General features: G+C 45.5%; 1 protein-coding gene across 1 annotated transcript in view; it reads right to left on the bottom strand.

Annotated features, from left to right (window-relative positions):
* The window catches only part of THEMIS (thymocyte selection associated), a 557,215-nt gene that overhangs the window by 37,763 nt on the left and 501,531 nt on the right, over positions 1–17,921 (bottom strand). Inside the window, exon 6 of the mRNA XM_069607495.1 lies at positions 1,379–1,507. Within this exon, the coding sequence (XP_069463596.1) occupies positions 1,379–1,507 (129 nt within the window). The remainder of the gene's footprint in view (positions 1–1,378; positions 1,508–17,921) is intronic.

Here is a 17,921-nt window from a genome sequence, read left to right as displayed (position 1 = left end):
ACACTCACCTCTTCCCTTCTGGGCTTGAATTAATAGTGGAGAAATGATGAGGAAGAAACCTTGGTCCATAATATGCTTTGTAACCCTGCTACATTAAGCTCAAGAAAAGCCTGTGGCTTAGTTTGCAAAGTGCTGTGTTGAAGCCAGAATGGCCCTTATTTATTTATTTATTTATATTTATATAGCGCGCAAGCAGCCCAAGGGCATTGAGGCGCTGTTACTTGCATGAGCTTAGTTACAGAGGTACAGACGTGGTAGCAGTAAATGGCACATTGCATACAAACACAGACATAGGTATCATTACAGCTTATTTGATTGGTCAATACAGATTAAGCAGTGGGTCCTATTGTTGGTATTCATGCCGCTACGAAGGACCTTATGAGAAGAGGATGGTTTTCATTGCTTTGCGGAAAGCGAGGAGGGAGGCCTCACTTCAGGTGGTGGGAGGTAAGGCATTCCAGTGAGTAGGTGCGAGATATGGGAAGCTGGATCCACCCGCTCTAGCTCTTTTTACTCGTGGCACACAGAGCATGTTGGTATAGGGTGATCTGGTTGGTCTTGTAGAGGCGACGGGGTGGATTCTTTGTGAGAGGTAGTCGGGAGCAGTGAGATGGATGCACTTGTGTGTCAGTGTCAGCGCTTTGAACACGATTCTCTCTTTTATTGGAGCCAGTGGGCCAGTTTTCTGGCCTCCGAGATGTGGTCTCTTTTAGCAATGCCTTGGGCTGCACGGAGAGCACTATTCTGGATGACTTGTAGCCTCTCAAGGTTTTTTTTTGATGTTCCTAGAAATAGTACATTGCAATAGTCTAGCCTGGAGCCGGTGATGGCTATGTTTGTGCAGTTCTCTCTGGAGAGAAAAGGCCTAACTGCGTTGATAAGTTTAGCGTGATATGCAGCTGAGGAGGCAATTGCGTTGACTTGTCTGTCCATGGATAGGTTGGAGTCCAAATAAACTCCAAGAGTTTTGACTGAGTCTGAGACAGGTATTTTGATGGTGTCGATGGTGAATTGACTGAATTGGGAGTCAAGATTTTTTAGCGTGTCGGGGGAACCTACCAGTAGGAGTTCAGTCTTGTCAGAGTTGAGGCATAGTCCATTGTCTGCCATCCAGGCTTGGATGTTGTTGTAGAGATTGTTAAGGGTCAAAGAGTCAGTGTCATAGTTGCCGGTGAGGGTGAGGAGGATCTGGGTATCGTCTGCGTAGTTAGTGTAAGAGATACCCATAGCGTCGAGGATGAGGAAGAGGGGTCGTGTGAAGATGTTGTAGAGGGTGGGGGAGAGGCATGAGCCTTGGGGCACACCACATAGCCCTTGGTGTGAGCACCATTTTTCCTTGTCTTAAATGCTATACTTGCAGTAATCTCGATCAGCTTACCTTTCGTTTTCTTTAAATTAGATTTGGTATGGAATGTTCTGTCTTTTAACTTTTTCCTTATTTCGTCGATAACAGTTTCATCAAAGTATTCGTAGTCCTGTTTTATCTGGGCCTCCTTCAGGGTGTAATCTGAGATAAAGAAAACATGGTATATCAACGCTAAAAGCAGAGGTTTAAGGCACAACCAACCTTCTTTATTCAACCTGCTTAAAGGGGACCTTTTATTATTATTTCTTTCTATTTTAAGACATGGAGTAAATCATTAGTCGCACCTTGGAAAAAACAAGCATTGGCCAAGCCAACTGTTTTGGCATTTGTATGAGTATTAGGAAGTTGCCAGGCACTGCTATTATATACCCAGGCACTCACACCATTTTGCACCTGGTACCATCATAAGACAGTGCTTGGCAAGTGCTTTTTCCATGCCTACACAAAAATCTGAACTTGACAGGTTAGCAGACATTCCAATGAACTACCAATGCTGTGACTGTGAATCCCATGAAAGAGTAAATACGCTTTCACATAGCCAAGCACATTATCAAAAGCTTAAGCATGGGCAGGGAATTTTGTATCTAGTTCCACAACAAGCAAGAATGGCAAAGCTCCATTAACTTATCTTGTGTCTATTTGTTATGAGCAAATCATTACAGAAATCATGGTTTTATGTCATGTCATGCCTTTTTGTCAGTTTCTATATGTAGCTTCTTGGTTGATTCTACCCAAACTAACTTTCACACAATTCAATATTCAACCTAATATCACTGACATTTACAAGACACTTACACAATTCAGCACAATGCAGGTGAACACAAGCAAATACTGTCATTTTCAGCATAAACTACTAACATGATCCTAACTCTACAACTCAACCACTGGGTTGAGGTGTAGAGCTTCTCCAGCAACTTGGGACACAACCTAGCCATAAGGGCAGACCTCATTCATAATAAACTGAATAGGATACCTACACCTGCAATCTATCCTTGATACACAGATCTCAAAAGCCCTTACCAAAACACAATAATGTATGCATCAACATAAAATCAATACATCAGTACATCAAAATCAGTAAACGAATCTTGCTCTGCTCCCTCTGCTCGGATGAAGAAAACCCCACCCATTTGCCTGCATGTCCAAAAATGCCAATAGACCGCAAAAGTGGCTAAAGTACTCCTTCACATAACAATGCTCCAAATTTAAATATGACTTTCCATCGGGCAGATAATGCTGCCAGGGTTCTGAAAATATCCCTGTCAGGTATACACTTTACTTTGCACCTGACCGTTCAGTGTCGATACCATGCACATGGAAACTAAAACAAACAAAGGAAAACAGGAGATGTAGATCTAAGTGCATTTTGTTTCAATTCTGCACACAAATTGAACTGTTTTATCCACTGACAAGGCATGCTCCCTATCCACATTGAATGGATGGATTGATTCCTAAAGTGAATCTTGAGGTGGGAATCATTGTGTGGGGGTATTTTAACAGCTGACGACTTTAAATAACATTACAAATAGGTCCCGGGCCAGGTTAACAGCCTTAATCCACTGCAGGGACATATTTGCAATGTTAGTAAAACAAAGTGAAAGTCGTCGGCGGCGGCATAGGGAAAGCCAAGCCGCCGACGACATTCAATTTGTTTCACTAACATTACAAATAGGTGCCAGGCAGCACCTTAACAACATTAATCTGCCGCCGGCACATATTTCTAACATTAACAAAAAGAAATTCAATATCGGCAGTGGCTTAAAGCCACCAACACAAATTAACAACAAAACAAAAAATTACCAAATGCAAACAAAACACATAGCTTTACACTATGGCCTACCAGAAACAAAATGGCTTACTTCAACAAACAAACACACACTACACAACCTATCATAATACTAACTGCACAGCCAATTAGGCGCTCTTTACATCATAAACACTGACCAATCCCCCATAAATCACTAGATGTACATTTTCACTGCCATTTTAAACTCATACAAAACTATTACAGTACCCTGTTTATTTTTAATAAACAATACTTTAAAATGTATAACATAACTTGAAAGGTGCAGTAAATATATTTTAAAGCATCAATCAAGTCAAATTACTTTTAAATAACATTAACAGATGGCAGCCGCCATTTTGGAAGTAAAAAGGACTGACATATTCACCAAACAATGCATTTGCAGCCTAAGAGTGCAAAATGAGGTGTGTTGTGGGTGGAGCTGGGTGGAAATGGGAGGGAAATGCTATAGATTTTACTTAGCAATTGCAGGAATGGGTGGGACCCATAGCCAAACTACATAAATCCATCCTCATATATCGTCTGCATTGAAAAGCATTACAAATTTGCATTCAAACCCCCTATTTTAAGCTCTTATGTTAATGACAATAGTTTCGGCTTTAAAGGTAGCGCTTTCAGCGCCACCTAATAGCCAAAACTAATAAATAGACTTGCAAAAAAATATTGACTAGCCCAAAAATGAGCCCACCAAAAGACTGCTCTGTGGTGACATGTATAACATTCCCTCACTTGATGCTATGGCTCGTGTTCCAAATAACCAATATTAGACTTAACTGATCATTGAAGAATGTTTTCTACAACAGCGAGAAACAATGACTGTGGTTACAATGTGTCGATAATGGACTTGATTATGATATGATATGGCATTTATAACGTGCCTATACATAAGTGTTTCAAGGCGCGATGAGGCAAGGGAGGGGGAACAGAGGGAAGACAAAGACAACGATCTTACTAGGCCAGGTGATATTGAGCTCGCGCAAGTGCAGGGGAGTGGGAAAAGGAAAGTGTGGGGGTAGGGGGCAGTGCAATACATAGGATCAACAGTAAAGAATAAATAAAATAAATAAAAACAATAGGTAAAAGTGAGGCCAGCTTGTGGCAAGTGCAGGGATAAGTGTAGACATCAAGCGTCAAGAGCTGGGGGGGACTGTAGGGATACAGAAACAGCCCGTAAGTGCAGGGGTTGCCCTGGAGGCAGTGCAGATGTGCAGCTTGCAGGGAGGTGACCTGGGCCAGAAATCAGAGGATAGCCAGGTGACCAGTCCAGTTTCAGTCAGGAGTTCATCAGGGGAGAGGAGGAGAGAAAGCAGAAGCAAAGAGGAAGGTCTTGAGGGGCTTCCGGAACCGGAGATGGTTCTCCTCAAGTTTCAGGAAGGAAAGGAGGCTGCTCCACAGGAAGGCCCTAGCAGAAGAAAGAGATGTACCAACAACTTGTTGCTTGGACAAGTGACTGACCCTCAGGGAGTTGGAGGCGGATGAGCGAAGAGCTCGAGAAGGAAGATATTTAGGAAGAGAGAGTTGGAGGTATTGAGGCCCCAGGCCCCAGAAGGCATTGTGGACAATGCAGAGGGTTTTGAAGTTAATCCTTACAGCCACTGGGAGCCAGTGCAGAGATTTCAGTCCTGGAGAGATACGATCCCTGGGCTTGAGGCCAAAGACAAGTCTTGCAGCCCTATTCTGGATGAGTTGCAGAGGGCGGAGAGTAGAAGCAGGCAGAATTAGAAAGAGGCTGTTTCTGTAGTCAAGCCTAGAGAGGACCAGAGCTCTGTAGACAGTGAGCTTCTGGGAGAAGAAGAGGAAAGGAAAAATACCTCTGAGGAGGTGCAGCTGGTGTGCCGAGGAGGAGAATCTCAGTCTTACTGGCATTAAGGTAGAAATTGTTGGCGGCATACTACTCCTGGATAGCAGACAGTCAGAGATGAGAGAAGGAGAAAAGGTGCTGAGTGTCGTCTGTTGGATATTCTGTGTAGATTTGGGGTCTGGCGGTATTTTCTTACCGCCAAAAATAATGGTAATTTGGCGATGACTACTCCTTGCATTTAGATTGGGTTTGGCCTTATTTCCTTTTAGTGACCATTCCTTATTACATTATATGGGATCAGTTAGTGGTATACATTATTGTTGGTGGTATTTTGGTGAGCATAATTTTTCTGTTTTATTTGTGGCCCCAATATACACAAAACTCTTCTTTTTCCTAGACTGTTCTTGTGATCTATAGAGGCCTCGGACTTACATTCAGAAACACCACAGCTTCACATATAGCATTCTCAATAACCTGTGGTATTATCACTAATTTATATACATTAGTGAACTATGTTTCCATAGGCCTCTTTGCTGGTTCATGTACGCCCAGCAATGTCTATTGTATTAAATTCCACTCAGACACCACACACTGAGTGGAAACATGCACACAGCTATTTATAATTGCTAGTGCTATTATTCCATCTGCATGGAAAACATGACAGATGTATTACCGAAAAAAAAATCTTCCCCCTCTCCCGAAATATTATCCTAAATGCACCAAGAAAAGACAAAAGCAAAAACACTCTACACGGTTCGTTCCATAACATTTGTATTATAAAAAGTTGCATTTGAAAATAATACCTTATTCTTCTTGCTGCCACCTTATCTAACAAACAGAAGAGAAAACAAATGCAGCAATAAAACGAAATTCACTCCTCATTATTTGTAACAATAAGAAGGAAAAATTACAGCGATAGAACAATATTCACTTTGCAACATTACGAAGTGGCAATTAAACACAGGGGATTCCCTATTGCTACTCTCCCTGCCTGATATTTAAAGAAGGTCATCCGTACAGCACACAACCTCAATTCACTTGGATAATTACCAGCTCTCTGTAGCTCTCCCACACACGACCTCCCTTCACTCGCCTCCGAGGAATGGGCCCAGGGTTGTCCTTGTAATCTTGAAGTTTGAAGAGTACAGCGAGAACATGCAGTTCATCTGCAGTTCTCAAGCCGGTGCTAAGTGAGACTAGGAATGCCTCTTCACAGCCCAATCTCTAATGGTCCGTGTCAGCAGCTCAGCAAAAAGCAAACTGAACTTTTTTCTGTCAGACTCTTCCAGCAAGCCTCTGTCTCATCCCCCTATGCTTACGTGGAATCACTGCAGAGACTGCACCAATCAAATTACAAAAACCGTATCATCCTTCCTTCCACAATAGCTCAATTTTTACAGTAAGAAACTGTAGCTAAACTCATTTCCTGGCATGCAGATCTTGCTTCCTGCAAACACAGTGAACAGAGAGAAAAAGAAAAAATCCAAATGCACGTTTAAAATGAATCTCAGAGCATGTCTTTCTGCCTCTTTTCCACATAGAGATTACATTATAATGTTATTGAGTTAGTACTAGTATTAGTATTTGTTAATTAAGTCAGTCAATTAGACAGCTAATGTAGTCTCCCGTGAAGGAGGCATTTCAAGTAAGAGAAAAAGAGAAAATAAAAATATTCTGGTGTACTTTTAAACCTGCAGCCTGTCTCCATTTGCATACCCATATGTTATGCTAGCACATAGGGCTGGCTATATGTGCCACATTATTGCTGTCAATAATGTTATCACATTCAGTGGCACTGTACTCCGAGACACAATAAATTATACTACAGTCCTCATAGCATTGAAAATAGGGGGAGAAAGCGGCAATGCAGTGGGCAAGAAGTGACAGGTATTGGTTGAACAGCCAAGGAGGCAGGTTAGACCCCTAGGAAACACCACAGGTAGAGATAGAGGAGAGGAAGGATCCAAGTTGGACCTAGGAGGGTCGATCAGAGAGGAAAGAGGTCAACCAAGCCAGGCCCGATCGGTGAGACCCAGATTATCACTGAGATGGTTGAGCAGGATGGCATGGTTGACGGTGTCAAAGGCAGAAGAGAGATCAAGTAAGATGAGGACACATGGGGTTTTGGAGTCAAGGTTGAAGAGCAGGTCTTCACAGATCTTCAGGAGAGCAGTTTCTGGCAGCTCTGAAGCCAGACTGATGGTCATGGAGGCAACAAACCAATTCAGTGTGAAAATTAAGCTGGGAGATGGCCAGCTTTTTAAGGAGTTTGCCCAGGAAAAGAGCAATGAAGATTGGGCGGTAGTTAACAGGGCAGGAGGGGTCAGCTGAAGGTTTCATAAGAAGAGGGTGCACAAGGGAGTGCTTCAGGGGGGTGGAAGGGAAGACTCTAGTGGTGAAGGAGTGGTTGCAGAAGTCAGCCAGAGCAGGATCCAGGGTGCCAATGTGGTCCTTGATAGTTTTAGAGGAACAGGGGAGTACCTGTTTTGACGAGACTTTCATAGATCAGACTTCTCTAGAAACCTCATTAGGGGAGAACAGGGGAAAGTAGGAGAAGAGGGGAGGAGAGGTGGCCACACAAGGGCCAGAGGAAGAGAGGGGAGTAGAGGGAGGAGAAGGAGAGGAAGAGAGAGAGGACAGGATGTCCTGAGTTTTTAGAGATGAAATGAGAAGCCAGTGCTGTGCAGATGGCCTGGAGGGGACAGGAGAGTTAGAGACTGCAGCAGGATTGGCCAGCTCCTTGCAGATTTTAAAAATCGATCAGCTGAGTTGTTGGATGCCACAGAGAAACCAGTTTTGATGATGGCTCTCTTCTTGGTGCAGACAGAGAGCCGGTATTGCCTTTGGAGCAGGTGGCAGACCAGTTTGTCAGAGGATGCACAGGAAGCACGCCATTATCTCTCAGGCACCTTGCATTTGTGTTTACTGGTGACAAGGTCTGAGGCGTAACCAGGAGTTGCACTTAGCTTTGGGCTTCAAGCGGATCCTCATGACAGGGGCAAGAACATCAAGAGTATCACAGATAGCAGAGTGGAGCGGAGAAAGGGCTGTGTCAGGGTGTGAGTACGCCGAAGGAGGAGAGGGGGGTGAGAAAGTGGCAGTGAAAGCCTCAACTGACACACGCTTCATGGGTCGGATAACCGAGAAGATAGATGGCAGTGCTGGTGTTGGCTTGGCTTGAGGGGTGTAGAGCGTGAGCTTGGAGGAAAGGAGAAAGTGATCACTCCAGGAGAGAGGAGTGGTGAGAGGGATAGAAAGGGGGAAATCTGTAGAGATCAGAACATCCAGAGTGTGCCCTGCAGAGTGAGTCAGGCCAGAGGGGAGAATAGAGTGTGAGAGAGAGTCACAAGGTCGCAAAAGAGTCCAGAGGAAGTACAGGTAGCATCCAGGTGGATGTTAAGGTCTCCAAGAAGGAGGAGTTGAGTGGTCGAGACCAGGAGGGAAGAGGAGAGGTCCGCCCACTCAGAGAGGAAGGAGGAGATCTGACAAGGTGGCCGGTAGATGATAGCCACAGTGAAGGAATGGCTAGGAGTGAGAGAGAGAGCCTGTAGACCAGGCATTTGAAAAAGGAGAAGGCCTGCGTAGGAATGACAGAGGCAGGAATCCAATCAAGGAAGATCAGGGCTACTCCCCCCTCCGGAACGATTCAACCTGGGCATGGAGAGGATCTTGCAGCCGTCAGGGAGGAGAGTGTCAAAGCTTGTGACAGAGCTAGCCATGAACCATGTCTCAGTGAGACTCAGGACATTGAGGTCAAGTTCTTCAAGGAGGTGGCAGATGTCAGAGGAGTATTTGACAGCTGAGCGAGGGTTGAGAGTGGCAATATGGAGAAGGTTGCCATCCTTGGAAGACTTCCGGGGAGGGGTACAAATCAGAGGTATACCCCTACTTAATTCACACAATAACCCACCTCTCTCACAGCAAACGGCACAGACTTCACCACAACAAACAATGAACACATAGTTCGCAACAACAGCACGATCCTATATGCACACCCAAGCTCAGCGCACAGTGAAAACCAAACTGAGGCTGCCAACAGTACACCACCTCTCACATTCCTATGCCCTCTTCACCCACTAACCCACCCCCCACCATTTTATTTACAGATCCGGCCGAGCGCCTGCAGACCAACTCTGTTGGTGACGGTGCACTATATAAATACCTTTAACATTAGCCCTTCAGTGTATTCCAGGTTGGAAGAGTGCTAATACGTTTCTACCAGTCACAGGAATTGCTGACAAATGTTTACTCAGGTCATAACATTAGGGACAGCAACTTTCTGACACTAGATCAGCAAATAATCCACTTCAGTTTGTCAGCTTTCCTAATGCATTATCCATCAAATAAATACCCTCATGATAACAACTGGAAACAGGTGAATGCAATGTTGCTAGTCTCATTTATCTGATTAAAGAATTAAAAGAATTAAAAGAAAAAAAAGAAAAAATAAACGGAAGGGTTGAATTAAGGAAAGAAAGTGAGGAAGAAAGGAAAAAATGTATAGGTGGGAGACAGGAAATAAAGAAAAATAATTGTTAGTTGATAGAATGAAAGGAATGACAGGAGGAAGGAAGGGTGAAGGTGAGAAGGAAAGAATGAATTTTAGAAAAAAGAAAGCAGAAAATGAAATATGGGAATGAAGAAAATATGGAAGAAACAAGAAATTACAAATAAAGAATTTCGGAAGGAAAAAAAAGTGCGAAAGAAAGACGTAATGAAGAAGGAAAGAAAAACAAAAAAGGGCTGACATGAAAAAAGTAAAGGCAACGTTCGCATGCAGGCAAGAATAATGGAAAGAAACAGAAGGATGGAACAAATGAAAAATGAAGAAAGAAAGAAAGATGGAATGAAGCAAAGAAGGATATATATGATTCGCACAGATCGAAAGGTGAAAATGGAACAAGAAAGAAAGAAATTGAAATATGGAAAGATAAAAATGAACAAATTAAGGTAAGGAGGATAGATGGAAAAGAAGAAAGGGTGTATGAAAAAGGAGAAACATCAAATAAACTAATAGAATAAAACCATGAAAACGAAAAGAAGATAGAAATAAAAAGAGAGAAAATGAAGAGAAAGGAAGGAAGTTTATGCAGGATTCAACTTAATCCAGTCTTGTCTAGCCTTCTCAAAGTGGCCTGCATTGGCCTCGTTCTGCTAAAACTGTGTCTGAGGAGGTTCATAGTTTCAGCAGGGGGGTAGAGAATGCTTATCAATTTTAAACTTTGAGCGCAATGGTCATTTTCATGAACTGTGTAGATTTACATATATTATTTATTGGAGCATACCATCTTCTTCAAGGTAGGGGTGGGGATTCCTCTCAACCTGGGGTGAGATGCCTACTAGGGTGGAAACCATAGCCATTCCTACCCCAGAGGGGGAAGGTGGCAGTTGGGAAGGCCCCAGTCCCGATCCGTTCCTTGTGTGCCTGTGCAATTGACTGTGGTACCACTCCTGTTCACCCCATACCTCTCTGTTCCAATGTTGCTCAGTCTGTCTCCTCTGTCTTTTCTAGAGAACTACAAGAACAAGCTGCCTCAAAGGTGGACTGGAGAGAGAGAGCAGCCCACCAGAGCCAGGAACTCCTATTGTCAGCGCACCCGAATCGGCGGATTAATCACAGAGAACCGCTGCATGGCCTGAAAGAATGAACATGCTCGGGTGCCGAATACTGCCCCCCATTCTCCATGGCAGCAAGACACATCTGTATGATAGCCGCAGACCTATCATTGGAAACGGATTATCATCCCTCAACCGATGTATATCGGTAACAGAGACAAGAGTGACTTCTCAGCAGGAACTATCACATTGTAGCTTTGGACAACAACATGAAATGGGAGCCTGATTGTAGTTGCCGGGCATTATTGATCCATGGCAGACCTGCGCAAAGAGAAAGGGGCAGCGACAGAGAGAGATAGGGAGAGTAATATCAGAATGCAGAATTACTATAGAGAGTGAAGATTTGTGTTTCTGGAAGGCACAAGCCATCAATCATACGTTGGGGAAAGTTGTTGGAGAGGAACCCTATGGTGTTCCCTGAGAGAGGATAGTTAGATAAGGCATTGCGCGTTTAGGCCATCACATGAAGCTGGATATCTTTTGGATAGTAGGGTTCACCTATCACTAGCATCAATCCAAGGTCAAGGGAAGTCTGTTTAGGGTGGGATTGCCTATCCCTAGATTAGAAAGAAAGGGAAGGCCACTGAGCTTGTTGGAAATCAAATAGAACCCTTGAACCTCACCTGAGAGTTGTGTTCATGAGGCCATCTGCAACAAATGGCATCATTGTGAAAGTGTACACCAAAACATAACATGACACAATATGACATATCAAACCAATATCATCTAACAAAACTGGCTTTATGTCCAAAAAATGACATTTGGGTATACATGAGATGTATGTCCTGCAACACATATCGTATGGGGCGCTTAAATAAAGCATGTTGCCATGCAAACTAAGTAATGAGCAAGTATAACCCCTTCCCTTATGTGAGGAAAGTTATATGTGATGTACAAAGTGGAACTTAATGCGTGCATTTGCAATGAGAACATTCTGATCCCAGCTCTGAATGTGGCTGGGAGTTGGGCATGGATGGTCGTGTCCACACACAGGAAAGTGCCTCACGATTCACAAACAATGGACGCTTTTCTGCACGAGGAGCATCCATGCATCCTTTGCTGATTTGGAAGAATGCACAGAGGGGCATGACCTTTCTGTGCATCAGATATGGAGCGACGCTGTCCGGCTTGTATTTCTATCCGGGGACAGAAATGCTGGTTTCCTTTTGTTACAAATCTCACCGTCATGATGAAATGCAATCCCGCCTCGCGGGTTCTGGGAGCATAAAATACACGAGTCAGTGTTGAGTGCGCGCCCCCGACACTAATGCACAGCGCCCCAGAAATGCACACCTTGTGGTTCTGCATACTGTCGCCTGGCCATCTCGGAGGATCTAGTAGCTAGAGAAAGTGCATCCTCGACGGTCTGTAAATCCAGTCTATGTACCTACCTCCTAGCTCACACAGCTGGGCTTCTACAAACCTCTGGGAATTAAGCAAGGCCGGGAGAATAGCTCAGGGGCAACACGCTCGCCTTGGAAGCAAGACGCCACAGAGCAACACAGGTGCGATCTCCGGCTACGCACTTAGAAACCTCTGGGTTGTAAACCATTTGCACTTATTTTTTTAAAGATTTTCCAAGTAATGTTATGTAAATTGGTCCGATATAGCACAGTTGCAGGCATTATGGACCCATTCAGTAGGGTGACCGCTTTTCCCGGGACAGTCCGGGGAAATCATCCTCCATCCAGGGGTCCCGGTGGTTTTTGCGTTTTAGAAACCCCGTTCGGGGTTTGCAGTGTTGGGTGGCTACGGTCATTAAAATCGTAACTTTTATTCCCCAATTTTGAAATCGGAAGGTTGGCTCGAACCCCCCAACCTTTGAGGTACCAGGCGCAACACTTACTGACTATACCACAAAGACTTGCTTGGAAAAGATTGTACAGCAAGCCATGTTATATCAATTAGAGCAAACGCCTGTTATGAATTAAAATGCCATGATTCAAAGACAAAACTACACAAATTGGATCATATACATTTTATTGAAAGGAGAAGGGCTGGAAATAGGGTTGGGTGGTGGTTGTGGTGGCGTTTTGGGGTAGGGGCGGTAATTGGTGGGTAGCGATGGGGTAGTCCCACTTTTAGTTGTTGGCAGTCCCGGTTTATCGTTTTAGAAATCTGGTCACCCTACCATTAAGTCAAATATGATCATGGAGAAATGATGTGAAGCACTAACCAATCAATCACAAGCATCACACATCCCTGCACTGCGCCGCCCCTTATCAAATGGGAATGGAGAAAAAAAAGGGGACTGGTAGGTGCAATCAGGGCAGGAAACATTACCAAAACGAATAACCTGATCCAGGGGCCATTGTTTTCCGTAGAGATCCAAACACGTTTGCAGATTCGGCTAAATAGGACTTTTTCGTTTGCTTTACTGTTTTAGTTGCACGGTGTAATATGTTTGGCTATTGCTTTTTGAGACCCAAGCAATTGTATTTTTGTAGGCATATTGTGTGTTGGTTGTCGTGTGATTTAGAACTGCGGCAGAAGGATCGGGCCTCGTTATGAAATCGGTTAGCATCTTAATGTGACATCTCATTTCTTCCCGCCGAGCCTCGACCACGTGAAAGTGGAAACACGCGTGAACACAGGATGCGGCTCGTGGTTTCATCGCCAGCGCGCCGAGCGGCCTTTTACATTAAGTGCTTTCAGTTAGACCGGAGCCAAATACATTGTCAATAGTGCTGTTAAATACATCACTGAGAGCTGAAGGTGTGGACGATTTCTTGCTTGCAAATGTGCCCGCACTCACTATCAGTAAATAGATAATCTGATTATGTATTTTTATTGTAAACAAATCGAAATCACTCCCTACTATAAACTATGGACTCCTGATTTAATGATAATTCAGTCACCTAAACTTCAATAATGAACTTCTCAGAAGCAGAGTACAGGTCTACAAGTTAACAACAGAGGACTATATAACAGTCAAATAAAAGGCCAGATGTAGATTTGTCCTGTATGTTTGTCGGATGCAGTCTCGTTGCCCTTTGTCACCGCTAGAGGCGGTTGCCTTAAGAGAGCTGGAGACAATGCCAATTCGCATAGTGTCCCCTGTTGTCACCGCTAGAGGGAGCTGTTGCCTTAGGATATGCAGTGCTCCTACTCTGTCAATGAAATCCTGCACTTTGGCCCATGTACATGGGCTTTCACACTAGTGTTCAATATTTGCCTTATGCAGCGATCACTCCGATTCATGCATCGCTGCACTTCTATAGCCAAACATGGAATACTAACAAAGAAAGCTAATATTGAATACACCCTTCATGCTGGATAAATTAACTTTGAAAAAGCTGCTACACTCTAAAAATGTAATTTTTACATATGTTGGCGCGTTAGAAACAGATGAATAAAATAAATACATATTTCTTAACTGTGCTCGAGAAGAAGACATTCATTACTTACCGTAAAAGCATTTCTGATGATTGTATCTGCTTAGATTCACATGCTGTGCATATGTTCAGATTGTTTTTTTCCGCCCAGATAACTGGTCGCCCTATAGCGGAGCTCTTCATGAGACATTGTTTATCTTACCGAATTGTCGATTTAATCCCCGTTAAGCCACTTCGCCCATCAAGAACATATTCGATGAAGACTACGGGGGAATCGTCTATGGCTGTGGGTTCCAGCGCCTAAGATCTGGCGTTCTTACTTCCACGTGGTCGGGCCTTCTGGCCGGCCTACACAGTAGGGAGAGTGGGCTCGGGGTTTGCCATACTGCTATGATGTCTTTCCTCTTTTCCACAGCTTTCCTTTTTGGTCTGGTCACCCTTCCCTTCACCTTTCCGCGACCAAGTTATCCAGAGACCGTTCCCCTTGGATCGGTTGTGGGGGTACCTGGAGGCGTAATCTTGGCATTGGGCGTTCTCCTGAGTAGCGAACAGGTCAATCTCTGGAAACCCCCATTCTGCGAAGACGTTGGAGACAATGTCTTCGTGCAGTCGCCATTCGTACTCTTCTGGCAGAGGAAAATCTCTGCTGAGTACGTCTGCCAGCAGATTGAGTTCCCCTGGAACATGTTGGGATATCAGGAGCATCTTGTGTTTGAGAGCCCATATCTAGATGTTTTGGGACAGCTTGGATAGCCCTGGAGAGTGAGTACCCCCCTGTTTGTTCAGGTAATACATTGCTGTTGTGCTGTCGGTTAGGACCAGCACTGTCTTCCCTTGCAGTTGCTCCTGAAAGGCTTTCAATGCTTTGAACACTGCTAGCTCCAGTACGTTTATATGGTTGGACGCTATCTGAGGGGACCACACTCCGTGCGCTGTCTGTTGAAGCAGGTGAGCCCCCACCCCGTGAGAGATGCGTCTGTCGTGAGAGTGGCTTCCACTGCAGGGGTGGTGAAGGTTTTCCCCTTCAAGAGGTTCTCCCTCGACCACCACTGCAGAGAGAATGAGGGCTGGCGAGACAACTAACAGATCTTCCCATTGTCCGCTGGCCTGACACCACTGGCTGTTGAGCCACTCTTGCATGGGACGCATGCGCAGCCGTGCGTGGGGAACCAAGTATATGCATGACGCCATCATCCCTAGCAAACGCATAGCTTTGTGTACCGTCACCTCTCGACTGGCTACATACTGAGGAACCTGAGAGAGCCTGTTCTGAACCCTCTCCCTGGAAGGGAATACTAGACCGTCTTCCGTACGAATTAGAGCCCCCAGGAACTGTTTTACTTGGCTGGGACTAAGCTGGATTTCTTTTCATTGATAGAAAATCCCAGGCTGAACAGTAGGTCTACTGTTTTTTGGGTGTTCGAAAAACAAACGTCGAACGAGTCCCCCGTGATGACCCAATCGTCGAGGTAAGGGTAAACTGGAACTGAAAGTCTGCACAGGTGTGCCGCTGCCACTTCCAGGACCTTGGTAAACACCCTTGGCGCTGAGGCTATGCCGAACGGGAGTACCTTGAACTGGTAGTGTTTGTCCTGAATCATGAACCTTAGGAATCTTCTGGGCGCTGGTAGCATTGAAATATGAAAGTATGCATCTTTCATATCCAATGTTGTCATGAAGTCCCCCTGTTTTAGCAATGGGATCACCTCTTGCAGTGTTACCATGCAAAACCTCTGGGGCTTTATGAACTTGTTCGCTGGGCGCAGGTCTAAAACAGGACGCATGGTGAGATCCTTTTTGGGTACAAAGAAGTATACTGAATAGATACCCTTGTTTACCTGAAGAATCAGGATGGCTTCTATGGCGTCCTTTCCCAGCAGCGCTTCCACCTCTTGGATCAGGATCTGCAGATGTTCCGGTGAAAGGCGTCGATGTTTCGGCGGTCTGAACTGTGGAGGTCGGGCGAATTCCACGCAGTAACCGTGGGCGACCGTCTTTAAGACCCACTGGTCTGAAGTTATCCCCTCCCATGCCTTGAGGAAAGATGTTAATCGCCCCCCGACAGGGGAGACATGGGAGGGGACCTGGACTTGGTGGTAATTTCTGACCCGAAGTTGACGCTCCTCTGGAATTGGAGCCTCTGCCTCTATTCTTTCCGCGCTTGTGACCCCTCTGGGGGTAGTAAGTGGGGCTTGCAGCAGGTTGACTTGAGTTGAAGTTGCCCGTGCCGAAATTGTTTTGAGCGGCGCAGGCTTGTCCTTGAAAGGGCCGCCGAGAATTCCTGCCCCTCTGTGAAGAGGGTTTTTGGGAAATTTGGTGCAGCGACTTAATAGTCTCGTGCTCCTTCTTGGCTGTCTCCAACGCGTCTACCGCCTTCCCAAAGAGGTTGGCCTCCTCGATGGGTTTGTTGATAATGGATGCCTGGGTCTCAGGCCTGAAGCCCGATGTGCGCAGCCACGAGTGCCTCTTTAGGAGAGTACCCTGTGTGAGAGACCTGCCTGCTGTCTCTGCGGTGTCCAGGGTATTCTTTACAACATTCTGATTGGCAAGTTTGCCCTCCGAGACAATGGCGAGAAGCTTGGCTCTGGTTGGTTCCGGAACCTCCTGACGGCCTTCCTGGAGTAGGTTCCATTGGGCGTGGACGTAGCTTGCCATTAACGTTGTGTTATTGCCAATCCGGACGGTATAGGCCGCCGCCGACGTAACCCGTTTGCCTAAGGAATACAACCTTTTGGACTCCTTGTCCGCCGGTGACTCTTCTGTGGCAAGGGGAACCCCTGCTCTCTTGCGGGTGTTGGTCACCACCAGCGAGTCTGAGATTGCGTGTCCTTTGATATAAAGCGGATCGGTGGGGGAGGGCCGAAAAAGTTTTTCGATCCTTGGGTTCACAGCCCTAGTGTGAGCGGGTGTGGGTAAGGAAGGGGCCAGCCGTCTCTTTACAGAGCTCAAGAGAGGGATAGACTGGCTTGCAGGAGGCTTTTCATTAATAATGTCCTCCGCGAAATCTTGTTTGGGCAAGGCTTCAAGCGTGGCAATTTTAAAGAATTCCGCTGCTTTCTTCAACATGTTGTTGAAAGCCATTTGATCATCCATCGGGGAAGCTTGTCGAATCGGGGCGGATGGGGGAGAGTTGAGGCAAACGATATCAGAATTGTGATCGTCCTGCTGGGTGTCCTCCCAGTTGTCCGTTCCCCCTTGATCGTCCCCATAGTTGTCCAGAAAAGAAGACTCCTCTTCTTCTGTATAGATGTCTCTATACGTGTCCATCTGGACATCTTCTTGATAGTCAACTTGGTGTTGGACATCTAGGTGTTGGGCATCTTGTGTTTGAGGGTTAGGGTCTACCCGAGCTTTTTTCAGCAGAGGTTGATCAGAAGCCCTGAAAAACTGCTCCAGCCGATCCATACACCCCTCAAATTGCTCCGTGGTCCACTTGGATGACCCAAATGGGCCTAGTTGAGTAGGAACCGTGTTCTCCGCCCTAAGGCATTGAGAGGATCTCCTCAGGGTGCTTGAGCGGGCTACCTGGCTTTCTTCGTAAGAGTCTTCGGGATCATCTTCCAAATTTGTGGAAAACTTTTCTGCAGATTGGCCCATAACTGTGGGCAGAACCGGTACTAGGCCCACCGCCGTAGCAATCCTATTGATGCTCTTACCGATAGTCACCGAATCTTCGGGAGACAACGCCTCCGATGATGTGTCGGCAGTGAAAATGTCTTCCGCGGCTCCAGAAGGGCCAGTGGATGGCTTCTCGGGTAGAGGCCTACTCATAGTTTTCGGGCCTGTACGGGCCTTTGAAACCTTGGAAACTGTCGAAGTTTCTTGTTCAGAAACTTCGGCGTGTGTAGTTTGGGGAGTAGCGCCCTTGTTATGTTTGTTATGCCCAGTCGTCATGCGCTGCTGCGGATGCAGGGAAGGCTTTGGATCAGACAGATCCGTTGGCACTTTTGCCTTCTTCAACAAAGTCGTCGAGGAGGGCGCTTGGGTTGTGTGCTTTGT

Source organism: Ambystoma mexicanum, chromosome 4q (genome assembly GCF_040938575.1).
Source record: "Ambystoma mexicanum isolate Mex_15411 chromosome 4q, UKY_AmexF1_1, whole genome shotgun sequence".
NCBI classification, from domain to species: domain Eukaryota; kingdom Metazoa; phylum Chordata; class Amphibia; order Caudata; family Ambystomatidae; genus Ambystoma; species Ambystoma mexicanum.
This window is presented reverse-complemented; position numbering and strand designations above follow the sequence as displayed.